At 36.5% G+C, this 27720-nt stretch overlaps 1 protein-coding gene across 2 annotated transcripts in view; it reads right to left on the reverse strand.

The window, feature by feature from the left end:
- Positions 1-27720, reverse strand: part of LOC150097146 (tether containing UBX domain for GLUT4) — a 357344-nt gene that overhangs the window by 240573 nt on the left and 89051 nt on the right. For both annotated transcript variants that reach the window (XM_090407282.1, XM_090407283.1), the window contains exon 4: positions 24481-24544. In XM_090407282.1, coding sequence (XP_090263408.1) covers positions 24481-24544 — 64 coding nt within the window. The remainder of the gene's footprint in view (positions 1-24480; positions 24545-27720) is intronic.

Below are 27720 nucleotides of genomic sequence, written 5' to 3' on the forward strand. Positions count from 1 at the left end.
CACAGTCTCACATGATCTACAGAGTCAAAAGTCTTGCTATCGTCAAGGAAACAAAAGTAGACATTCTTTTGATATTCCTGTGCTCTTTCTATTATCCATCTCACATTGGCAATCTGATCTCTTGTTCCTCTGCCTTTTCGAAATCCTGCCTATTCATCTGGCATTTCTCTCTTCATGAATGATTCCAGTCTTTTCTGAATGATCTTAAGTAAGACTTTACTTGCATGAGAAATCAGTGCTATAGTTCTGTAATTTTCGCACTCTCTTGCATCGCCTTTCTTCAATAAAGTTATATAAACTGATTTTTTCCATTCCCTAGGCCATGTAGTTGAGATCCAAATTCACTGACATGGAGCTGTTAAAATTTTAACTGCCTCTTTTCTCTGGGCTTTGAGCAGCTCAATAGGCATTCTATCCCCTCCTGGTGCTTTCTTACTGAATAGCTGATGCATTGCCCACCTCACTTCACTCACTAGTGGTATTGGCTCCTGTGTATAATCCTGCTCTTCAAATTTCTCAGTAATTTTGGAGTCCTTTCTATAAAGGACTTCTGTATACTCTTTCCATCTTTCTTTGATGTTTGCAGCTTCCGTAAGATATCCTTTGTGTTTACTTTTCAATATTGTCACCTTAGTGCTGAACTTTCCTGTCAGTTCCCTGATCTTTTTGAAAAGATCTCTTGTTCTTCCTTTCTTGTTTTGGTCTTCTATTTGTTGGCATTCCTGGTTACAGTATTTTTCTTTGTCTCTTCAGGCTTGCCGTTGAAACTCTGCATTCAAACACTGCACTTCCTACATATTTCCTGTGGCCTTCATTTTTTTCCTTTCCTGAGCAGTTTTGATGGCATCTTCTGACAGCCATTTAAACTTCTTCTTACAAACTGTTGGAATATTCTTCTTTGTTTCTGTTTTAATTACATAGGCCTGTGATGGAAAAGTTGTCTGAGAAGTAATAATTGATTCTTATAGAATTTTAGGTGCCGAGTTCAGAAAAAATAGTAAAAAAATTCCATCACCCACCAATTTTACCCAATTTCTAATTTTATTGTTTTTATTAGTAGTATTTGGATTTAAATTCAGCGCATTGGTATTTATTTTCATTCTCCTTTATTTACAGCTAATTAGTTGTATAAGTGCTTTTTTGAAGTGCCTTTTTTTATGGTAAATAAAGAAATTTCCACAAAACTTCTCGTTTTTAAGATGGGAGGGAGGAATGCAGATAAGAGTGCAGGAGTCTACTTTGAATCTGCTTCGCCGAGATAACGGATGACCTTCCTGTTGTCACAGACACATTTTCTTGTGTGATTCTTTAGCTGAACTTTAGTCATTGACTACTAAGGTTATCATATTTCTGAAAGATAGCACATTTTTTTAAGTTAGTGTGAAGATTTGGGTCTTCCTAAGGAATCTGCAGAACTGCTGGGCTCGAGACTAAATGAAAAGAATTTGTTAGCCCCTGGCACTTCTTTCTCATGGTTTAGATATAGAGGAAAGAGATTTTCTTCCTTACTTTTCAGAGGAAGGTGATTTAGTTTACTGTAGCGATATTCTTGGACTGATAAGCAAATTCAACGTAAAATATGAAGTCATCGATTGGAGGTTGTTTATTGATTTCTCAAAAAGAAGCCTCAAAACTGTGCTACTCCATAATTACAATAAGTATGCTTCAGTACAGTAGCACATTCCATGCATTTGAAAGAACGATATGAAAATTTAGCAGTCATTCTCAACAAACTTAAGTACAATGATCATGGATGGACAGTTTGCAGTGATCTTAAAGTAATGTCTATGATTTTGGGACAATAAAGAGGATCCAAATACCCGTGCTTTTTGTGCAAGTGGGACAGTTGAGATCGAGAGCAACATTGGATCAAGAAGGAATGGCCAAAAAGAATCACATCAGAACCTGGAAGTAAAAATGTGTTACATGAAACTTAGGTTGCTCAGGAAAAAATCCTTTTACCCCCACTTCACATAAAGCTGGGATTGATGAAGCAATTTGTTAAGGCTTTGTCGAAAGAAGGAGAGTCTTTTAAATACATCTGTGCAAAATTTCCGGGATTATCTACGGCAAAATTGAAGGAAGATCTTTTTATTGGTCTGGACATCAGAAAACTTATGGAGGATAAACTGTATGAAGAAAAAATGGCAACTGTTGAAAAAGAAGCGTGGAAAGCTTTGAAATCACAAGGACCCCAACTATAAAATGATTATGGAAACATGCTACAGAAATGCAAGGATTTGGGATGCTCCATGAGTTTAAAAGTGCACTTTCTCAACTCTTGTTTAGACTACTTTCCTGAGAATCTGGGAACTGTCAGCGAAGAGCAAGGAGAGCGATTCCACCAAGATATCAAGGAGATGGAAAGAAGGTATCAGAGCAGGTGGAATGTCAACATGATGGTGGACTATTGCTAGATGTTGCATAGAGACGACCTGGGAAAAGAATTTCACAGAAAATTTCAAAAAGAAGCTTTGAAGGAAAAAGAAAAAGACACCACAACAAAATATAAAGTATGTACTAAAGATTAATTTTTAATTAAAAAAATTTTTTCCAATACTTTCATTTCAAAAATGTTTACAGAAAATTTTAAATACTGTTATTTTACTTAATATAATGCATTTTAAAGCTATTTTATACTATAATATTGAGATCCATTTCGTGAAAAATCCTTATGTGATAGAGAAAAATGGAAGAGATATTTGAAATCAGCAGTCAAAAATAAATCAGAAACAGTTAATAGTTTCCAGAAACTTTCCATGACTCAAAGTTTGCAGGCCTGTGTTATATCTTTAATCTCTTCCCATAGTTCATCTGACTCTCTTTCACACAAATTGAGTGTGTTGAATCTATTCTGTATGCTAATATTGTATTCAGCCAGTATGTTTCCAAGATCATATCTGATCGACATTTGTTTTCAGTTTCTGTAATTTCACATGTATTGTAGCCACATAATTTATGGTTTGTTCCACAGTCTGCACCTGGAAAAGTCTTGATAGGCTGAACTGTACTTCTCCATCTTCTTTGTCCAAGTATATAGTCAATTTGATTTCTCTATTGTCCATCAGGTGATATCCATGTACAATCTTCGTTTGTACTGTTTAAAGCAGGTGTTAGCAACAAAGAATTCTCTGCACAAAACTTAACTAGTCTCTTCCCTGCAGTGTTACAAATACCTAAACCAAAACAACCTGTTATTCCTTGTTCCTCAGTTTCTTCCACTTTTGCATTCCGATCTCTGATAAGTAGCAATAAATCTCACTTTGGTGTTGCATCTATCACGTCTTGTAACTTGCCATAAAATTCTTCTATGTCTTCTTCTGATGTCTCTATAGTGGATGCATAAACCTGTATGATGGTCATATTCATTGGATGTCCACTGACTCTGAGAAAAATGATTCTGTCACTCACTGAATTATAACTTAACACATACCTAGCAATTTTTTTCCTGAGTAAGAAAGATACTCCATTTTTACGACTTGTCTCATGTCCTGAGTAATACACCATATAGCCTGAAAATTGTCCATTCCTGTCCATCTAAGTTCACTTATTCCCAATATATCCAGCTTCTTGCTCTCCGTTTCCATCTTTATTATTTCCAGCTTACCTTGGTTCATACTTCTAACAATCCAAGTTCCAATGTGGATTCTTGTAAAACAGAGAGCCTAGCCTCCCTTTTCCAACCAGCAACATCCATGACCAAGCTTCCTTCTGGGTTTGACATGGACATATCATAACAACTAGTTCTACTTGTGGAAACCCTCTGTTCTTCCCCAGTTGCATGTTGGATGCCTTCAGATCCGGGGCTTTTACCATCCAGCACCATATCGCACTTTCTCGTGTTTGGCATGTTCATAGAATTTTCTTGGAAAGGTACAGAAGTGGTTTGCCATTGCCTTCCTCTGGAATATTTTTCAACTTTCCAGTCTAGATTCACACTGTTCCGTGAAAATAGGGGCACCTCTGGAAGGATGTGACTCTTCACCACGCAGCATGGTCTTGGTAAAGGAGAGGCTAAGTCTCTGTATTAGAGATGTATTGCACATATAATTACCCCTTACCCTCCCCTGTTTCTGGATCCTATACACTATCTCCTCATCTCTAAGAAACCAAGGTAACTAAATCTGCACACAGTCATCAAGATGTGGCTGTATCATATCCTTTTGCACCATCACTCCCAAATTCCTAGCCTCATAATTTCCTGTATTCCAACATCATCAACGTAATGTAGTAATCTTTTCATCTCATCCATAACTGTACATTTTTCCACACACTGAATTGATAAACATTATCCTTTGTCCATGCTATCAATTTGTTTAAATCATCCTACAGGGACTCTGCATCACCTATATAACTACTGCCCTCTGTATGCATCCTCAACAATGAATACTTCCCTTCCTATTTTTTTATTAGACTGTTTTGGTAATTCCTCATGATGTGAGGAATTCAAGCAATGTCAGTTATGTCTCCAAATTTATAAAAGCGTAACAATTTCGAGGTATCTTTTCACTGTGCATGATAATGGCTCACAATAAATGAACAAATATGGACTTTGGTTAGAAAAACCTGGGTTCAATTCCCGTCCATGACATGAGAAACCTTTTTCTGGTTTCTTTCGACTAAAGGCAAGTTAGCCAGTTTCATACAGAGGTAGGGGTTTTTTCGTCCACCAGAACATGCAAACCAACCCTGTGAACACACATGTGTTTACATCCATGAATACTTACAACAATATGTGGAAGAGATAAGATTCTCACCACATGTCATAATGCCTGTAGTTAACCATGAGTCAAATCATGTAGTCAATTTCCTAGATAGGAGATGGCACTTGAATGGGAATAGTGTTCGTTTTGCATGCAATTATTGCCAATTTGTTACCAAAATGAATTATTGCATGCAAAGCAGGCTGCTAATAACAGTTATACTCCTCAAAGTGTAAACATGAATTCCATCATGCATGAAATCAAAAATAACTTCAGTTATTTTTTCTGGAATGAAAACTTCAATTCCACTTCTATTGCTTCCATTTTTTGAAGTTTACTAATGATGAAGAAAAATAATAAATTATAAATACCAGATTAAACATACATGTCTTTAATGACAGAAATTTATAGCACGTTGTTCGCTTGATGACTGCAATAATTTCTATAGAATTTAATGCTTAATTTCTGGCAGCAAGTTGGTGGTATTCTGAACCACTCTTCTGAGACATTAATAATCATAAACATTCACTAATGAAATTATGACTATTTTGGTTGCCCTAATTCTGATAGCGCAAAGCCTAATTCATATTCAAATGTTCTATCAGAACTCTGAGCAATGATAATGCAGATGTGATATGCTCTTAAAACACGTGTTCACAATCACTGCATTGAGGAATGGATTATTACTGTGTTGAAACATTTAAACCACCAAACATGACAAAATTAGTGACATGTAGGGTTGTTATGATCTATGATCAGTAGACATACCATACTATGAAAGGAAACTTAACATCATTACATAACTACCACAAATCTTTTCTTTGGAACAAAACATTCAAGGTAAAAAATTCCTAAAGCATACTCCATTACCACAATACTGACTTGATAAGTGTGTAACATGTAATCGCTTCACAAGATCAATTTCCATTGTTCCAAGATCCTGGTTCTGTTTTTGTCAAAACTTTTAGTGTGCAGCTCTTCAAGAAAAATTCACAGCCTGCACCTTTCTACACGTCATGGAAATACCCCTGAGATTATTGTGTACTGACTGCATCTTTCAAACACAGATACTTTAGGGTGTGATGGCAAGTTGAACTAACTAGCCTTCTCAAGGAGCATCAAATTCTATCTGTCAGTATTTAGGCTCGAATAACTGGCCCTAATAGTCTGCATAACATTCATAATACAATGGGTTTACAGCTATTAACTTTGCATCTTCCAGAGGACTTAGTAGTATGTACTTTCCCAGAAGAAATATCCATAAGCCAACTTGGTTCTTCCCAGATGGAACAGTAAGCAACCAAATAGACCTTGTAATTACAAGCAATAATCATAAGGCATATTATAAGAAATGTCTGCACAACCAGAGGAGCTGATGCACATTCTGATCACTACCTGGTAATAGCATATTTCAAGCTAAGACTTTCTGTTAAACGGAGAAATGTTAACAGAAATACTAGTCAATATTACATTGAAAAGTAATGGGATGTAAATATATAGCAAAGATAAAGTAGGAAATACAATATTCAGCTCCGTCTACTATGAAATAGAAAAATAGAAGCAAATGGACTCAGAACAAAAATATTTTATTCGTTGTGCAAAAGAAACTCTTCAAGTCACATGTAGCCACAAAGGTATAATAATGCACGTAAAAGGGTTATTAAAGAACCATAAGATGAGATTAAAAATGCTACAGGACCCATCACCAGAAAATAATGACAACTACAAGTGCTGCAGAAATTAGCCCTAGTAAAACACTGTATTGAAAGAAGATGCCAGCAGAGAAAAATTGATGCAATTGAAAATAATACAAATGACTTAGTTCTTCAGATGCAGTAGGATATTTAAAAGAGAATATAAACCACAAACTCAAATACTGACTAAAAACTAAGGAGATTTAATTAATCCCCCCCCCACCAAAAAAGAAAATGTTGAGGAATTTCGATAGTATTTTGAAAGACTATTAAACTGCCATATCAGATAGAAACATTACATCGAATATAGACCATGTATTGGTCAATATAATCATTCAATGTACATTGTATATTGACCAATCAATCAATTGGTCAATACCCAATCTCCTATGTACCCCATACAGCTGCAGCATTTCAAACAGCTTTTCTCTTTAAACTATTAATTTGCATTTTCCAGATCTACAAAATTCAAATACAGATCCTTATTTTCACATGATTTCTAAACTATCTGTCTTAAAGTGAAAATTTGATTCTTCTCCTAATCAACATCAAATTCTTGATATAGCCTCAAGGGGTGTACATGATATTATGGTAGTATTAAATGAAAATTTTACTAATTTCCTGTTGACAATTTTTCTCTAAATTAATCTGTTATCTCCAATATTAGTAAAATCAGATCTTATAATTCAACCTTCTAGAACTTCTTACTGTATCAATCTACCTATATCTTGGTCTTCCTCTGGATCTTGATGGGAGATTGAAATGCATCTGTTGGAGAGGGAAATGAAGAGAAGCTTATTGATAATTTGGACTTAGCAAAAGGAACAGCAGAGGAGAAAGAATCATCAAATTCTGCCAAAGCCACATGCTAAACATAGAAAATACACTATTCGAACAGCCAAATTGAAGATATACATGGATTGCAGCAGGTAACATGGAACAATATCAATTAGACTATAAAATCATCTGGAAAAAATATCATAACCATATGAAAATATGTAAAAGTTATTCTGAAGCATATGTGAACACTGACCATAGCCCAGTCATCATGACAAGTTATTTATGAGTGAAGAAATAATGCATAAATAAACCATACAAAATATACAATACAGGAATATATGGTGGATCTAATATCCAGCATTATTTCTAATTATCTAAATGCTTGCTCAGACTTTAGAGAAGAAACAAATTAATTTAATAAATTCCCAGAAGCCACATGGTAAAAAAAATTAATGAAAAGTGGGAATCTATAAGGAGAGAAATAAAGAAAGCTGCAGAAACACATTTTGGAAAAGAAAAAAAAATACATTATAAGGCATGGATCACCAGAAAAATATTATTTATTTATTATTATTACGCAAAGTAATCTGGTATGAGGTAGAGGTAAGCATAAATTTTAGATATTTAGTGGGGTGTTGCTTTTTTTTTTGAGAGAAAAGATTAAATGTGTAAACAGATAAGACTGGTGAGCAACAGGAGAGTAATAATAATGGCTGACTTTAACTATGGAAGCATTGAGTGGAAATATCATGCAAGTAAGGAGACTGAATTCCTTCAGCTACTTAGAAGACAACTATCTTATGCATGTAAGTGAAGCAACATATGTGATTCAAATCTTAGATTTAATAATATATCGTGTTATGCAGTGACAATAAAGGACATCACCATGATGCCACCGATTTGGGAGAGTAATTATGTGGTTTTGGTGTGAACAGTTGCTACGCAAGTAGAAGCTTCACGGAATGAGAGAGAGAGAGAGAGAGAGAGAGATGCAATTATAAAGCAGGGGAGAAAAGTCAACAGTGCTTAGGACTTGATCAACAATCAGTTACTTATGGCAATATTAGATTATATTCCTAAGGTTAGGAGATTAATAAAGTAAAGGTAAAATGGATGAATCATGGAATTATACAAGAGCTTCTGAGAAAGAAAACATTATGGAGGAGATATAAACAACAGGGTATCCCTCAGCAGTAAGAGAAGCATAAGATGCAGAGTAGGAAAGTGACGAGTGTAGTGAGGAGAGAGAGAGAGAAACTGACATATGAAAGGAAATTAGCTGAAGAAGCAGTGAAGCAAGCAAAACCCAAGATCTAGAGTTACATTGCTAGTAGAAGAAACGGTCAAGAAAGGGAAGCTGCTGAAGACATAGTGGAAATGTTCAGTAAGTATTTTGTTAGGGTATTTTGTCATGTATAGAGTTAGGAGTGGTTTTCAATAATAGGAAACAGAACAGAAGATCAACAGTTCAAGAATGGGAAAAGTTGAGGACTTTACATAACCTGGATGCAGAAAGGAGAAATAGTGACATTGCATAAGAGAGAATCCAAATCAGTAGTGTCAAACTACAGGGCAACATGCATATCAGGTGTAGTGAAGGTGTTAAAGAGGGTGGCTAGAGACAGAATACAAATCTAGATTGATGAGAATATACATCTTTCGAGAGAATAGCATGGATCTCTTAATGGAAGGTCATACTTTAGTAACTTGGTTACATTTTATAATAAAATGACTAGTATACTGAACAGATTCATCTGGATTTTGCTAAGGCATTTGATAAAGTACCACATGATAAACTACTGTTGAAATTGAGCAGAAAGGGATGGTTGACTGATAAGAGCCAGTAAGTTGTGTATGGATTGCAATGTCCAGAAAAAGGAAGGTAACAAGTGGGGTACCACAGGTTCTGATCTGGGACTATTGTTCTTTAATTTCTGATCAATGATATAGTTCAGGGTGAGAGAAGAGACAGTCAGTGTTTGTTGATGATGATGCCAAATTAGAAACAGCAATATCAGGAAGTTCTGATGTACAAAAGGATTTGAATAAGTTGGTGCTTTGGACTGAAAAATGTCATTTCAATGTTGCTAAATGTAAATTAATGCACTTTGGTCAGAGAAGATGGAATGAGCTGTAACATATCAAAGGAATTTTGTTTCAGGAGGTGGAGGAGGTAAGCAGTCTGGGAATCTTCAGAAAACTTGTAAAGGATAGCTAGAAAATTGTTGTTATAATGCAAAGAACATTAACATGCATGGATAAGGAGGTAACAGTTCCACTGTATAATGTGCTAATTAAAAATACAACACCATTGTAGTGGTGTGGTGTTGTAATTTCAATTAGCACCTTAACTTCAAAACAGGTGTGATACCTGATAATTTTAGGTTCACAAATACATGGAGTGATGGAAAGAATCTCCCGTGCCTAGTCCAAGTAACTTGCAATACACCAGCAAGCAGATCAGTGTTTATAACCATCGTGAAAAACATGTTAGAAAGTGCCACTGCTATGTCACATATATGAGCCTGGCCAAATCTCACCTATGAATAGCTGAAACAAAACAGAAAATTACAGCAACAACTGGAAGAAAAATGACAGGGAAGAGATGACGCATGGATAATTAACTACAAAAAAGAGTACTAATGCTAAAATCCAGTCCTACTAGCCAGCTCAGAAACTCAAACTCTATCACTGCATAGGAAATGTACATGCCAAATGGCAGTCAGATAGCAAACCTTGCAGAACCTTCTTAATACACTACATCAATATATGTCCATTTCCAACTCACGTCTACAAAACCCCACTTGCTTTTCTTGACAGAAAACCAAATTACTATAACCCAAAGCACTACTCGTCTCAGCTTTCTTAGTTACACATGCTTTGACTTGTGTCACCACAAAGGAGGGGTTTGGGGTTATGTCCCCCAACCTCTTACTCTACACTCAATGCCCAGTTGCCAAAAAGAGATCAGGAGAATTTTGCACAAACCGAATACCAAAAAGTCTCCTGGCTCCAGATGGCTTTTCCCCAATTGTAGGCCTATGCTCCAGAGTTCACTTCCATTCTCTGTCATCTTTTTACAGTCTCTTATTCCAGCCATATCTACTCTACAGTATGGAAATTAACTCATATTCATCCTATCCCTAAAAAAGAGAAACAAATCAATACCCTCAAACTACCATCCAATTTCTCTTACTTCATTTTTTTCCAAAGTAATGGAAAGAGCTATCAACACTCAACTGCTATGCTATCTCGAAGACCCTTACCTAATAAATAACCACCAATATGGGTTCCATCACTGTCAGTCAAAAGGTGACCTACTCACTTATATCAGCCAAATCTGAACAAATACCATAGAAAAGTTTGGCGAGTCCCAAGTGATATCCCTTGGAGATATCCCTTGATATCTCCAAGGTTTTAAACCAGGTCTGGCACAAAGGCCTGTTAAGTAAACTCCCATCATTTGGTCTACCTCCTGACTTCTGTACTTGGGAGTGCCAACTTTCTGACTGAATGCTCACTTTGGGTGATGATGAGTGTTTACTTATCTCTAAGTATGCCACCAATGCAGGGGACCCCCACAAGGTTCTATTCTCTCACCCCATATCCTTCTATATATACTGTAAATGACTTACTCCAGCAAACTACCAACCAATACATAGTTTTGCTGATGACAGCACATTGCATTCCTCCCTTTTATTTGACAAACCTGGCAATGCACCAATCACCACAATCTCCAGAGCCCTAACCACCACACCACCTTAAATACAGATCTCCAAAACATTAATCAGTTGGGTTTGGATAATTTGGTCAATTTCAATGCAAGCAAAACTCATGCAAAAAAAGAACTTTTCACTTCCAGCCATACTTTTGACAACACCCAAATCCCCACGCATGCTCAGATTTATCTTCTTGGGATAATACTAACCTCAAATCTCTCTTGGCACAAACATATTACAAATATTGCCTCCTCTGCATCCAAAAAGTTACATTTTTTGTTTGAATCATTACTTTTAACTCCAAACAACTCCTAACTTTATACAAATCGCAAATCCATCTGACCATTGAATATTGCTCCCATATCTGGGGTGGTGCCACCAAGAATTCTCTAAAAATTAGTTATTGTGGTATAAGAGTGAACTTTGACAAAAAAAAATTGACTAATAAGTTGAAGATTACCCAGAGGAAAATGGAAAGATCATTACTCGGTATTACCATTTCAGAGAGAAAGTGCAATACTTAGATCAGAGCGCAGACTAGGATGAGAGACATTATAAACAGCCATTAAAAGATCCAAATATCAATGGATAGGTCATACTGCAAGATGTAACACTAAAAAATGGACAAAACTGATATCTGAATGGTATCCCAGAGATGGAAAGAGAGCTACAGGAAGACCAAAGAGACAGTGGGAGGATGAGATTAAAGAGATGGCTAGAATTCAATGGCCTAGAAAAGCTTAAAATAGAATTGAATGAGGACTTTGAGGGAGGTCTTTGTCCAGCAGTGGACAGAAAAATGGCTGATGACAAGTGTCTGACTTCTCATGATGAGTCTTCAGACATCATGGAGACTTAGAAGTCTCGCAATGGACAGTCTCTCAATGCTAATACTAAAATAACAAAAGGCCAGTAGTAGAAACTATCAAAGAGAAATATAATATGAAATATTATAGATTTGTGACATCATGTGTGTGGAGGAAAGAATGATATAATGTACACACACATACATCAGTATGGTAGAAAAGGCACTCAGAAACCTGAAAAAGGCAGTTGGAGATATTCGCTAAAAATAACACTGAAATATGGTATAATTAACATTGCATTGGCTGCAAACATAATCCAAAGGGTTTTGTCAAAGTCAAATACCAGATGACTTGAGAATAGTTCTTATCACATCAATTTACATTATCATCATTGAATTCCTGATGTGTATCCTCAGGGAATGTACATGATATCACTATGATAGTACATGAAAAAGTTGCATCGTTACTAACTTCCTATCAAGCAATTTTCCTCCAGATTAATTTGTTGTCATAATGCGATATGCCACAATATGACAGAACACATCAATTTACAAAAAAAAAGAGAAATAAAAGCTAATGTGAAAATTAAGGAGTTTATTAGTCAGTGTTGTAGAAAAGATTAATTTCTGCATTGCTGCATGATAAAACTCTTATAATTATGCAAGAAAACTTGAAAAAAAGCTAAGAACAACTGTTGAAGGGAAAAGTGATAAAGAACTAGCTGGATTTGGACCAAAAAAAAAAGCTAAAATCTGGCAATATCACATTTCAGATTATGAAAAATAGTCAATTTCTCATATGTGGTACTTGCCAAACACAAAAGCATTCTATTTTATTATTGATGTCTGACCTCCATGGAGTCAAAAGACTCATTGTGAGAGGTCTATACTCTCTCATGCAAAAAGATCATCAAACCATGCCTCAAACCCATTCACAGTTTCTGCATTCACCACACTTTCAGGCAACCATTAATCACTCTCCATGAAAAGAACCTGCTTCTCACTTCACTCTCACACTTTTCTTATAAAGATTCCAGGAATGGCCTCTAGTTCTACCCTTGCCTATCTCTATGAAATATCTCCACCACAATAATCTGGCAACAACCCCCTCACCAACTTATGTCTCAATCATAACCTCTCTTTTTCTATTCACAAGGCTCTTCCCTCCATCTCTCATGGCATCTGACATTTTATAGACCTGACACTAACTCATAACCTTCTCTGAACTCATTAAGATACATCCTCATCCCCCCCCTGAAAACTAGGTGACCAAATCTGTGCACAGTAGTCGATACGTAGCCTAATCAAAGCCTAATACAAGAGAACAATAACCTCTTTGCTTCTGCATGTCAATGTTCTCCTCATTATTTCCATAATCTGTTGGGATGTTAACAATTTTAGCAATGTGACCCCTAAACTTCAAGTCTCTGTCCACTATCACTCCCAGATCTCAACCTCCTTCAAACTGTTCCATTAATTATATATTCTGAATCCCAGTCTTGTCTACCAAATTTCAAGACCTTGCACTTTGCAGCATTAAACTGATATCTCCACCCATTTGTCCACTCACAGTTTACTGCAATCCTCCTACAAGGCTACATCTGCAATACTTCTCATAGCTCTTCCCAATCTTGCATCATTGGCAGAGAGCTGCACACCTTCTGTTAAGTCATTCTCAATGTATAAGTTAAACAGTAATGTGGCAGGCTATCAAAGGCCTTTGAAAAATTCAAGTACGCTGCTATATATATATGTATCTTCTTTATAGAGTGAATTTGTCACCTTGTTGAAATACATAAACAGATTACTGAAACAAGACCTCCCTCTAAGAAACCCATGCTGAGCATTATAAGGAATACTGCTATTATCAACCTACTTCTGAATCCTAGTCCTCACCAACTTCACCATCTTAATAACTCCCGGACACATATATTGACTTATAATATATAGCCTCAGTCTTAAACCTCCCCTTTGTTCCCCTTTGGAACAATTTTTCTCACCTTCCTTTGGGACTTGCTCTGTTGCAAGACTAGTGTTAAACAGGTGTGCCAAAGATGTCATTAATTCCATAGAGCATACCCTCAAAACATGTGGCAATATACTGTCAAGTCCTATTGCTTTAATAACATCAAGTTTACTTAATTCTGATTATACTTCCTATTCATTCACCATCAGTCCCTCCTCCACACTAGAGTTTCTCCTGTTTTCTTTTCCTGTCTTCTCCTATATTTGTATAAAGGTTTTGTGAAACAATGGATGTTGACTAGCAGCTGCTTGTTCATCATCATCATCTTCCTTATACCCTCTTTTACCTTGCGGTGTCGAGGGTTCATTGATCATCGGACCTCACTCCGTTTACAGGATAAGGTGGTCAGCCTTATGCCCCGGTGTATCCTATGGCCTGTAGTGTTGAGTTCTCAAGGCCAGTTCGCCTGCTTTGCGGGATGAAAAACCCCAGAATAAACTGGGGAAAAAACCCTGCTGTCCACGCCCAAGACTGGCTAACTTGGCTATGGCTGAGGAAGATCCTTCAAGCTCCTCACATCACTGACGGGAATCGAACCTAGGACACTCCTTCCCCAGGCATATGGTTGCGAAGCGCATAGCCACTAGGCTAACCACGTGCAGCTGCTTGTTTATTTTACATATTTCCAGGAAAGTAGAATAATATGCACAGTTTGGTGGAACACTGCTGGTCAAAGCACTTGCAGAAAAGGCACAAAACACTGTGAGAAAGTGACTGGAATAAGTGTGTGTGTGTGTGTGTGTGTGTGTGAGAGATAGAGAGAGAGAGAGAGAGAGAGAGAGAGAGAGAGAGAGAGAGAGAGAGAGAGAGAGAGAGAGAGAGAGAGAGAGATGAGTTCATCTCTTAAGCAGATTATCCTCTGTACCACTTCATACATCCGAAGTATTGTCAGGGTGAATGTATTTTGAATTGATATATATATATATATATATGGGGTGCTTAAGGTTCAAAGCTGTATAACTCAGAGGAGACCTCCACATAGCCTTTAAAGGAATGCGGAGAACCGACCAGGGCTTCTGACCTAATGTCCAATCCTCACCTTCTCGTGGTGCACCCTGTTGAGTATCTACTTGGATACTGAACGGACGAGGATGGGCTGGCAATTTGGGATTTAGCCGACCAAATTGTATTCTTATTGGTTAAACCAAAATATAGAATGCTGGTACAACATGACAAAATTTCATGCTGGCTGGGGCGTCGCCCGGTTAAACAAAGCCCCCCCATTGTTTTCGCCAGGGAACCAGGGAGAACAGCGAAAAGTCAGCTACTGGAACAAATCTGAATATAAACCCCAACTCAACATCAACAGAGTTAAAGATCGGTACTATCAAGGTAAGAAGCCTGAATGGCAAAGAAATGGAGCTAGCTGACGAATTAGATAAGTACCAGATCGACATAATAGGGGTGACTGAAACAAAAAAGACCAAAACTGGTGAGATCTTTCTGAGCAATAAATACAAAATATTATATTCAGGCAATGACAATCAAGGAAAAGAAGGAGTAGCCATAGTATTCAACACAAAATACGAGGCTAATCTTCTTGAATGGCAGTCAGTCTCAAGTAGAGTAATGTGGGCAAATATGAGAATGGGGAACTGGACAATGAGACTTATTTGTGCCTATGGTCCCACAGAAGGTTCTACTAAGGTAGAAGTGGAGGAATTTTTTGAGGCTTTAGAAAAAGCAACTGCCACAATGAAAAATGAAAAGTTGGTCCTTATTGGGGATCTAAATAGCAGAGTAGGAAATGATTGTCAGACATACAAAAATATTTTGGGAAAATTTGGAGAAAAGAGCAAAGCTAATAATAATGGCAAATATCTGTTGGATTTCTGCTCAGGACATGGACTGGTTATTACTAACACTATGTTCCAACATAAAAATGTGCACAAATTCACATGGAGAGAAGAGGCTAGGAAAAAGAAAAGTCTCATTGACTATGTTATTGTTGATAGTGATGTTTTCTCCCTGGTGCAGGATACCAGAGTGTACAGAGGATTTGAAATTGGAAGTGATCACTATTTAGTCTTGAGCAGGATAAAATTGAATTTCATATTGAAAAGAATAACATGTAAGAAAGTTTTAAAGCGAATAAAAGTTGAGCAGCTCTCAGATGTGAGCTGTAGACTAAAATACACAAAGATTATTGAAGGAAAAATGAAAGAGTTTGAGAACAGGAATCAAACCTTGGAGATTCGGTGGCAAACTCTGAAGAAAACATTGATTGATTCTGCCAGAGAGGCATGTGGTGAGGTTGTTTGTAAGGATAAAAAAATCAGAACTCCCTGGTGGACACAGGAGGTTAAAGAGGCAGTGAAGGAAAAGAAGAAAGCATACCAAACGTTCCTCTCAAATAAGTCAGCTTGTGCTCTTAGAGAATATAGAGACAAATGAAAGAATGCTAAACACTGTGTAAAACTAGCTAAACAAAAGTCATGAGAGGACTTTGGCAAGAATATAGAAAATAAATATCAAGAAGGTGGCAAAATATTCTGGAGGTTGTTGAAGAAGCTTAAGAATGGAGGAAAGAGTGCTATAAAAGGAATCAGAGATGATAAAGGTGACATGAAAACGGGAGAAAAAGATATCCTTGAAGTATGGAGTAATTACTTAGAAAAACTGCTAAATGAAACAAGCAGTGATGACAGCACAGTGGTAAAAAAACACTGACCAGGCATGCAGTCAGGAATACATATCCATACTTGAAGTAGAAAAAGCCATCAAAGGCTTGAAATGTGGAAAGGCAGCAGGAGTAGATGATATTCGACCAGAAATGCTGAAGTATGGTAGTATAAGAGTCTTACAGTGGCTGCACTGCATAGTTCAGAAAGCCTGGACAGAGGGACGAATTCCCGATGATTGGAGTAGAGCTCTCATAGTACCCATATATAAAAAGGGAAATAAAACTGCATGTGAATTACAGAGGTATTTCCCTACTGAGTGTTCCTGGCAAGATCTATGCAAGTATACTTGAGAAACGGTTGAGAAGAATTGTGGAAGAAAAGCTTGGTGAAGAACAAGCTGGATTCAGGCCAAATAGGGGCTGTCAGGATCAGTTCTTCACTTTACGACAAATAGTCGAGAAAGCATGGGAATATAACAAAGATCTGTATTTAAGTTTTGTTGATCTGGAAAAGGCATATGACAAGGTGCCAAGAGAGAAGCTATTCAATATGCTGCAGTTATATGGTGTCAATGGGACATTATATCAAGCAATACTTAGTCTTTATTTGAGTTGTAAGTCAGCAGTTAGAATTGAAGGAAGTACAGGAAGATGGTTTAATGTTAAATCTGGTGTGAGACAAGGATGTACGTTATCCCTTCTGTTATTCATTATCTATATGGATCACATTATGAAGGAAAGTGGTATTAAACCTGATATCAAAATTGGAGATGTTAATGTCAGCTGTTTGCTTTATGCGGATGATGTTATACTTCTAAATAAATCCGCTACAAGTCTGCAAGATTCTCTGACTAAACTGAATAGCTCTTGTAATAGATATGGTATGAAGGTCAGCAATAAAAAGACAAAGACAATGAAAATAGGCAGAATCATTGAAAATGTCAACTGTGTTGTGAATGGAGAACCTGTGGAACAAGTAAAACATTTCAGCTATTTAGGCACGATTTTTACTGAAGATGGTAAATTAAATATAGAAATAGACAACAGAATCAGCAAAGCTGGTATGGTGGGAAGTCAATTGAATAAATTCATATGGAATAAGAGAGAAATTAGTCCGAACACTAAATTAGCTGTATACAAGACAGTGTTCAAACCAGTTTTAACTTATGGATCTGAGAGCTGGGTCAGAAGTAAAACACTTGACAAAAGACTAGAGACTTCAGATATGAGAGTCCTGATAAAGATTATAGGCATGAACAGATGGCATCAATGGCAGTATCATATTAAAAATGAGGATATTAGGAAAGAACTTGACATTGTCAGCATCCAGGAATGCGTCAGCAGAGCTAATCTCAGGTGGTATGGTCACTTAAACAGAATGGGCGAGGAAAGATTAGCAAAACAAGTGTTCTCTGCCAGCTTGTCAGGAAAACGACCGAGAGGAAGACCAAGATATAGGTGGATTGATACGGTACAAAGTGCTTTAGACGATAGAAATACAAGATCTGATAATGTTGGAGTGTTGACAAGTAACAGACTGATTTGGAGGAAAATTGTAGATATCATGTAGTACTGATATCATGTAGATATCATGTAGATATCATGTAGAAAATCATGTAGTACTATCATATCCTGTACACCCCTTGAGGGTACATGGCAGGAATTTGATGATGATGATGATATATATATATATATACACACACATACACATATATCATAATAATAATAATAATGTATATCATTATTATTAATGAGGAGTGGAGTGGAGTGGTTTCTTTGAGTGGAGAGTGGGTGAACCGTGGAATGCATTGTCTGATAAAGTGGTGAGAGCAAGAACGGTCAATGAGTTCAAGGAGTGTATGATAGACTGTGTTTCCTAGGAAGGACCTCCCACAATGAGTCTCTTGACTCCATGGAGGCCTGAATAATAATAATATATACACACGCATATATATATATCATCATCAAATTCCTGATGTGTACCCTTAAGTAGTTGTACAAGATATTATAATAGTACTACATGAAAAGTTACACTATTGCTAACTTTCAATCAACAATTTTCTTGCAAATTAACATGTTCTTTGTCAAGACTCCAACATTATCAGATCTTATATTTCTGTCTTCTAAGGCACTTTTTACTGTATCAATTCACCTACATCTTGGTCTTCCACTGGGTGTTTTTTCCTGCTATCCTGGCAAAGAATACTTATTTAGATAATCTTTCCTTTACCATTCTGTTCAAGTGGCCATAACACCTGAGATTAGCTCTGCTAACACATTCCTGAATGCTAACAATGTCCTCTCCTAATAACTCATTTTTAACACTAATCTGGACAGATGGCATCAACAGCAGTATATTATATACCCCGTATATATATATATATATGGGTGGGTGTGTGTGTGCGCGCGCGAAAGCAATCCATGCAAAGATGCAGATGCAAATTCATCATATATTTTAGCACCATCAAGATAAAGTTTTTCATATAATGTTCTTCATATAGCATTTTTTTTTTTTTTTTTTTTTTTTTTAGGAGTGTTAGGAGGTGTACAAGTGGAAAACAGATCTTGGACGAAAGAAGAGCAAGTTTTTTGAAGAACAAGAAACTGTCTTATTCTCCAAAAGGGTTTGGCAAGACCAATTTTAACTTATGAAAAATGGTCAAGAAAGCATCAGAACTTAATAAGAATTTATTATGTTCCCATGATTTCTTGACTATATGTCCATAATAATCCTCGAGAGAGAGAGCTGGGAGCTATTGTGGACATTAAAATGAAGTTTGGGGATGGAATGGCTATGATAATTAATCACTGCACAGACTAACTGTACTGTTAAGGTGAACTAACTTATATGAATAAGTAAAAGTATTCTCCCACTTGGAATCCCAGATGATCACATCTAGGATTCCAAGTTGAAAATATCCAGCAACACAACTGATTTCTTCGCTAGTTTTGAGTAACCACTTTTTCTTTTTTATTTCTTCAAATTTCACCTCCCTTTTAATCAATCTGTTCAGATAATCATGATGCTCATTGTTGTTCCCAATATTCCAAAGAGGTTTAAATCTTCTATGCTTATTATAGAGCTCTAATTTTTCTGCTAATCTAAGGTTTATTGATAATGCATTCTCTTCGTAGAATATTTATTATTAAAATACAAAATTAATAATGGAAAAACTCACGTAAAAAGATTATTTAATAGTATAATTTTCACCTGTGTGTCACAGGCATCTTCAGTACATTTTAAGCTCTAATTAAACAATAACTGACAATTCCAAAAAGCGCCACATAAGTTGCTAGTGTAACTAAAAAGGTCAATAAATTTCCTAACAAAAAAAATAAATAAATAAATAAAAAATAAGTTTAAAAAAATTATATATACAATAAAAAGTTAGGAAAGATTAGCTGAATTATAAAGTACTATCTTCCATAAAGGGGAAGATACCATAACAGATCTGATGGTAGACGTAAACCATCAGATCTGTTAAGTTAGGCGAGTGAAGTAAAGTTTCACATGTTTCTTTATAAAGTCGTTCCATGAGGAACCGACTTTTATAAAGGACTCTTGTCTTTTTCCAATGAACTCTTATGTCTAGTGATGATGGCATGTTCTGCAAGTCCAGACTGTTCAGGTTCAAGGGACTGAATATAAGACTGGTGTTCTTCTAGCCGAATAGAAGCAGATCTTCCTGTTTGTCCGAAATAAGATAATCCACAAGAGCAAGGAATCTGGTAAACACCTGGATAATTAAGATGTGGAAGCTTGTCCTTGTTCATTGGAGAAGTGAGAAAGGTGGAGATTTTTCTGAATGGTCAAAAGGCAACAAAAATATTTAGTGGTTTTAAAACTTTTGCTATATGCTCACAAATGCCTTGTACATAAGGGATAGGAATGTGCATTATTTCTTCTGTATTTGAAGAGGAAGACATTAAAATTACTGAAAGCTCTTTTGATGAAGGAATTCTTATATCCATTAGATAGAAAGGAAGAAAAAGGAAAATTTGCAGCTTTCTGTAATAGATCGTCTGAAGAACAAAAGGAGTGGGCACGATGAACCAGTGTTTTAATAGTTCCTGCCTTTTGACTGGGATGGTGATGAGATTCATCATGGATATAATGGCCTGTATGCGTCTTCTCTCTCTATAGAACTGAGAAATGTAGGTTACCATCTGGTTGGCAAAGAATTAGAAGATCTAAAAAGGCTAACTGCTTATTTGATTCTACTTCTAGGGTAAACTGGTAATTATCCAGGTGTTTTACCAGATTCCTTGCTCTTGTGGATTATCTTATTTCAGACAAACAGGAAGATCTGCCTCTATTCGGCTAGAAGAACACCAGTCTTATATTCAATACCTTGAACCTGAACAGTCTGGACTTGCAGAACATGCCATCATCACTAGACATAGAGTTCACTGGAAAAAGACAAGAGTCCTTCACAAAAGTCAGTTCCTCTATGGAACGGCTTTATAAAGAAACACGTGAAACTTTACTTCACTCGTCTAACTTAAACAGATCTGATGGTTTACGTCTATCCCCTTTATGGGAGATAGTACTTTATAATTCAGCTAATCTTTCCTAACTTTTTATTGTATACATAATTTTTTTAATTTTTCTAAAAATTTTTTTTTTGTTAGGAAATTTATTGACTTTTTAGTTATCTTACACTAGCTACTTAGGTGGCGCTTTTTGGAATTGTCAGTTATTGTTTAATTTGAGCTTAAAATGTACTGAAGATGCCTTTATACCATTAAATAATCTTTTTATGTGAGTTTTTCCGTTATTAATTTTGTATTTATATGTCTGCTCACGGTTTGCCATTATTAAAACTTATTATTATGCTATGAGTCCAAGGACTCATCAAGGGAAGACACTCTACACTACAACTCTCCGTCTTCACCATTTAATTCACCAATTATACAGAATTGCTACTACCATTGTCATCTACTGCCCAACACCACTAGAATATTTTTTGTCTATAAATAACGTGTTCTCAAGGCCAATTTGCCTGTAGATCAACGTAGATAATGTTGAGATGCCATAAACCGGTTCAGAAAAAATTAACCTTTCAGAAGTACAGCAGAAGTTTACAAAAGAGAGACATTTATGTTAATTAATAAATCAAGTATGTTAAACTGAATACTGGAGGAACACAAAGCATTTACATTGTGTGGATGGAAAAAAAAAGTGCTATGCACAATGTAAGCCTGAACCTCTATCCTATTCAAGTGTTTTTTAATATTATTATTCTGATTTTTTTTATATTATTTATTATTAAGTAATAAAAGAAATTTCACATTCTGAGATCAACTATGAAACATCAGTTTGGTAGCAAAGGATGAACAAAGAATAAAATTTAATGAACAAACAAAAATATGCAAACAGTATAATTTATTAAATGTGAGTAGTCCTCAATGTGAAAACATGATGGCATACTACTTCATTGTAAGGGCTCATTATGAAACAGTTCTTTTGCTGCAACTGAAACATATTCATATGTATGTAATATTATTATTACATACATACAAAAACACTTGTTTTACTTTAGATGTTACTGAAGAGATATTTCTGATTCTATTCATAAGAAAACATAAGGAATTCACAGTTTTGGAGTATACCAAGAAACAGCTCTTTATGGCCTCTGGCAACTTTTCTTTCACTTTGTCCACATCAACAAATCACTGCCCTTTCATGGTTTTCTTTATTGGTGGGAATAAAAAAAAAAAGTCACATGGAGAGATTGAGTAAGTAGGAAGGGAAGGGGATCAACTGCCATGTTGTTTTTCATCAAGAACTGTTGGACGGACAAGGCACCATGATAATGTGGGCTGGGATATTGTCATGGTGCAGCAACCAATCTCTGCTATTTCACATTTCTGGCCGTTTTTGTCACACACACTATCACACAGTCTTCTCAGCTGAGATAAAAATGTTGGTTCACTCGTCTGTCCAGCTGAAACAAATTCTTTGTGTACAAGTCCAAGACTCATCCCTGGTCACAACTTTTGAAAGAAAGTTCTGGCCAATAAGAACTTGCTCCCTGAAATCATGGCAAACATTCCCATGATATTTTTTTATTTTGATCCTCTGTGAGCAAATGAGGCACAAATTTAGCAGAAACATGTTTTATTTGCAAATCTGTTAAAATTCACTGACATCAACTTCATGACAAATTCGTCTTCAGAAACTTGCTCAATGATCTTTTGATGATCTTCACTGATTGCCTGGCAAGCCTTTACTGATGTTTTCATCATTTCTGCTTGTCAAAGGTTGGCCAGATTGTGGTTGGTCTTCAACTGACATGGCTCCATTTTTGAAACAGGAAAGCCACTCATTAGCCTGCGTTTTATCTAAATCACTATTCTCAAATTTTGCTGATGCATAACAATAGTTTCACCCAAAAGAAAAGAAAATTTCATGCACACTCTCTGTTCCTTGTGGTCAGCCATCAACAAAATCAGCAAACTTGCTTGTAACTACTAACACAACAGCAGCCAGAACAATGAACCAGTTCAGACAGGATGACACCACTTGCCAGACTGGTGTGGAAAACTGTACTCAAAATGCTTAGTGGCATCATCCATAACTAGAAAATGCATGCACAGCAACTTCAGATTCTGGTTATTTTTGTGTACCCCCTCATATACAGGGTGTCTCATAAGTTCTGAGATATTTCAATAATTCATAAAAATTCATACATTGGTGGTGTGATGCTTATGCACCATGAAGGATGCAAAATATGGACGTTTTTGCTATGTCTGTGATTCTTGCACTGCTTATACCACTTGTTGATTGTGCCGCTAGGGCATTCATTTGCGATACCACAATGCTGGTATGGGTTTGGATAACACTGGTCTGCATGTTCAAGGGTGATCTGACAAATTTCCAGTTTTCTCGAAGTGTAGTATTAGAGACTGTAGTCTGGCAGGAGTGATGGGACATCGACCTTTCTTCATTCTTTTCTACATTCGAAACTTTCGTAAAACTTCTGCTACCAATTCCCCACTTACGTAAAACAACTTCAGTTAGAATGCCTTATCCACCAATGTAAGCATCACATCAACAAATTTTTCTTTTCACAAAAACAATTCTGTTCGTCCCAATGACTGGGAATTCACACGCATTCATTGAGTTATCAGCAGTATACCCTGCATTTTATAGAACTCTCATTTGCACATATTTGCAAATAGGGCATGGGAGTACAGCACCCTCTATTGGTGAAAATTTGAACTAATTTTTTTCTCCCTGCCAAAAAAAATCCCCCTCCTTGCGATACACTTTCGTGCAAACTGCACTCTAATATACCAATTTTTCTGATTTTTATGAATTACTGAAATATCTCAGAACTTATGGGACACCCTGTATATCTCAATACAAAAGTGCTGTTTGCACTCTAGGCGCTGACTCAAGGAACGTTTTCTAAGCCTTTTTTTGACCGTTCCTGAATTTGTCAATCGCTGGCATGGGCAAATGGGTTTTATCACTTGGAAACTCGGGTTTTTCGTCCCGCAAACTCAAGAAAATCGACCATGGAACCCACACTATTTTCAGACATTAAAACCATATTGTGTTAGGGTTAGGTTAGTCTCCAAAAGTTAGATAGAGCTAAAACAGCCTCACCTACTCCCTATACAGGAATAAAAGGCGTTAGCTGATTTATTTTAATTCATACATACACAAGGTGATCTAAATCAAAGTATCCAGCTCAAGGTCCTATGGAGCACCATCTAGCAATTCAAACGATGAAAAACTCCACAGAAACACTCTGCATGTCATGCGAAAGCGACACCTCAGGAGAAGAGGGGGGGGGGTTAGTTTTTTTCTGCTAAAAAAATTCATCACCAGGGGCATTGTAAACAACATGTATAGAATTTGCAAATCATGGTCACTTCTAACAGCACCTGGGAAAGATCATGTTCTCACTGAGTTCACACAGATTTTATATTTAGTTTGTGTAAGAATGTAATCAGGTTCTGGCTTCTTCCATTTAGGGATTATTCTATTACACATCATCATCATAAAACTTGGGTACATAAGAAGCCAAATTACTTAGCACTAACAGAAATTAAGCATAATACATTAAGGAAAATTAGGTATTTTATATGGAGCAGTTAATTTCAATATACTTTCCTTACCTCTCTTCCTGCATAAGTACAAACAGGTTCCCCATTTTCCAATTCTTCGTCAGAAACATTTTCCCTATGATAAAGGTAAATACTAACCATTATGTGACTCAGTAATACCTTAACATTATACTGCATAAATAAATACTTGAGTTAGATATCCATCCTTTGAGTAAATGAACTTAATCAAAGTAAATTAATTACAAAGTAGGGTATTTTGGAAGCACAACTGTGGTTTTTGTTGTTTCTTGGTGCCATCTTTGTCAAGCACCAGTGCTAATTTTCTTCATCATCATCATCATCAAATTCCTGACACGTACCCTCAAGGGGTGTACAGGATATTATAATAGCACTACATGAAGAACTTACATCATTACTAACTTTCTATCAACAATTTTCTTCCAAATCAATCTGTTATCTGTCAAGACTCCAACATTATCAGATCTCATATTTCTGTCTTATAAATCAATTTTTACTTTCAATCGAAGTATATCTTGGCATTCCTCTGAGTCTTTTTCCTGCCAACCTAGCAGAAAACACTTGTTTTGCTACTATTTCCTCTCCCATTCTGTTTAAGTGACATATCACCTGAGATTTATTTATTTATTCTTATGGCAAAAGCAGCTACAGGTCAATGTCCAAAATCGCAAAGCCAATCCAGGGCCTCATCTGTCAACCTTGTGGATGTCCTGGAGGCCACCACCATGAAATTGGTGCCTTGGGTAGTCATTCAAAATATGAGTGATCGTCTGGGCCACAGGGGAACAGTCACAATAAGTGTGGTCTGAGTCTCCATTTATGCAGTAGGTAGCCACATCTTCCCTGGTTAGTTCTGATTCTGCTGACAGATGACCAAATCTTCCTAGGAAGGGCAAAACCAGGCTGCAGAGCACAGGGATTTTCAACCAGGAAACCACTTGTTGGAAGAATTGTTGGACCAGTGTTCTCTCCACATGTCAGGTGTTGATGGTAAGGCAGTTGAAGAGAGTTCATCCATAGAACAGAAAGAGTTTCATGATTTTAGGTGAATACTAGGTGGATTTATGAGAGTCTGGTGCAGGGGGCAGGTTGCTCATTACTTTATTAAATACTTTAATCGAGGCTTGCCTTCTGCATATATTTGGTGGAGCAATGTTAGATAGAACAGGCAGGCAGGGGAGAGGGGTGTTTCTCAGTGTTCCACTAATTGTGTGCATGGTAGAATTTAGCTGGGTGTCTATAATGTTAGTGTGCACACTTCTTTCCCAGACAGGGGCCCAGTATTCTGCTGCAGAGAATGTGAGGGCTAGTGCCGATGACCTCAAGACATCAGCACCATAACCCCAGGTTGTTCCAGCAAGCCTTAGCTTTAGGAGGTGGCCCCTGATCCAGACTGTGTCATAAGCTGATGTTAGGTCAATGAAAGTGATTCCAAATTTAAGTTTCTTCTGGAAGCCTGCTTCAATCTGTGTTGTCAGGGCCAGGACTGGTCACAGCAACTTCTTCTTGGCCTGAAGCTAGCTTGTTCAATCAGGAGTACTCTTTTGATGAGTGGTGGGATTCTTTTAAGGAGAATTCGTTCAAAGAGCTTAAAGGTAGAGCAAAGCAAGGAGATAGCTTGTAGATTTTTTTGAGCTGAGATTAGCTCGGCTAACACATTCCTGGATGCTGACAATATCAAGTTCTTTCCTAATATCCTCGTTTTTAATATGATATTGCCATTGATGCCATCTCCATTCTTTCTCAGGACTCTCATATTTGTGATCTCTCATCTTTGGTCAAGTGTTTAATTTCTAACCAAGCTCACAGATCCATAAGTTCAAATTGGCTTGAACACTGTCTTGTATACAGCTACATTAGTGTTTTGACTAATTTCTGTCTTATTCCATATAGATTTATTTAATTTGACTTCCTACCAAACCGGCTCTGTTGATTCTGTTGTGTATTTCCATATTTAATTTACCATCTTCACTAAAAATCATGCCTCAAATGCTTTACTTGTTCCATAGGTTCTCCATTTATGATGCAGTTGATTTTTCAATGTTCTGCCTATTTTCATACCAAATTTATTACAATAGTTATTCAATTTAGTCAGGGAATCTTGCAGACTTTTACTGGATTTATTTAAAAGTATAACATCATCTGCATAAAGTAAAGAGCTGAGATTAACATCTCCAAGTTTGATATCAAGTTTAATACTGCTTCATCCATATAGATAATGAATAACAGAGAGGATAATGTACATCCTTCTGACACCAGATTTAACATCAAACCATCTTCCTGTATCTCCTTCATTTCTAACTGCTGAGTTACAACTCAAATAAAGACTAAGTATTGCTTGATATAATGCTCCATTGATACCATATAACTGTAGCATTTTGAATAGCTTTTCTCTTGACATCTTGTCAGATGCTTTTTTTGCAGGTCTATAAAACTTAAATACAGATATTTGTTATATTCCCACGATATTTGACCTGAATCTAGCTTGTTCTTCACTAAGCTTCCTTTCCACAATCCTTCTCAAACACTTCTCAAGTATACTTGCATAAATCTTACCAGGAACACTCAGTATAGAAATATCTCTGTAACTCATTGAGTTTTATTTCCCTTTTTTGTATATGGGTACTATGAGGGCTCTACTCCAATCATTTGGAATTCCTCTCTCTGTCCAGGCTTTCTGAACTATACAGTGCAGTCACTGCAAGACTTTTACACCTCCATACATGAGCAATTCTGGCCACATATCATCTACTCCTGCTGGCTTTCCACATTTCAGGCTTTTGATGACTTTCTGTTTTTCAAGTATGGATATGTATTCCTGACTGTATGCCTGTTGAGTGTTTTTTTTTTTTTACCACTGTGTTAATTTTCTTTAGTGTTCATTTAATTATTTGATCATCTCATCAGATGATGTTATCATAAACGGGGTGTCAAATTTTTTACCAGTTAGTGAGAGTAACCATCAGGTGATCACTTGAAGAGTTACCAGCTATTTGAGGATGTCTGTTAGAAAGGGATATATGTGGAATTATAATGCTGGTAATTATGAAAAACTCAGGAAACAGCTTGCAGCAATATAATGGAAAGAGGAACTGGATGGAAAGGTTATCAATGCTGCTTTGGCCCTACTCAAGAACGATCTGGTGAAGGCAATATCAGAATGTATTCCAACGGTCAAGAGAGTAAATAGAGCAGATGTGAAATGGCTGAATCAAGAGATAAGGTATGCAATCTGGAAGAAGAAGGTATTATGGAAAAAACACAAAATGAGTG

The sequence above is a fragment of the Typopeltis vanoorti genome, chromosome 17 (assembly GCF_054136105.1).
Source record: "Typopeltis vanoorti isolate ZY-2024b chromosome 17, IOZ_Tvanoo_1.0, whole genome shotgun sequence".
NCBI classification, from domain to species: Eukaryota; Metazoa; Arthropoda; class Arachnida; order Uropygi; family Thelyphonidae; genus Typopeltis; species Typopeltis vanoorti.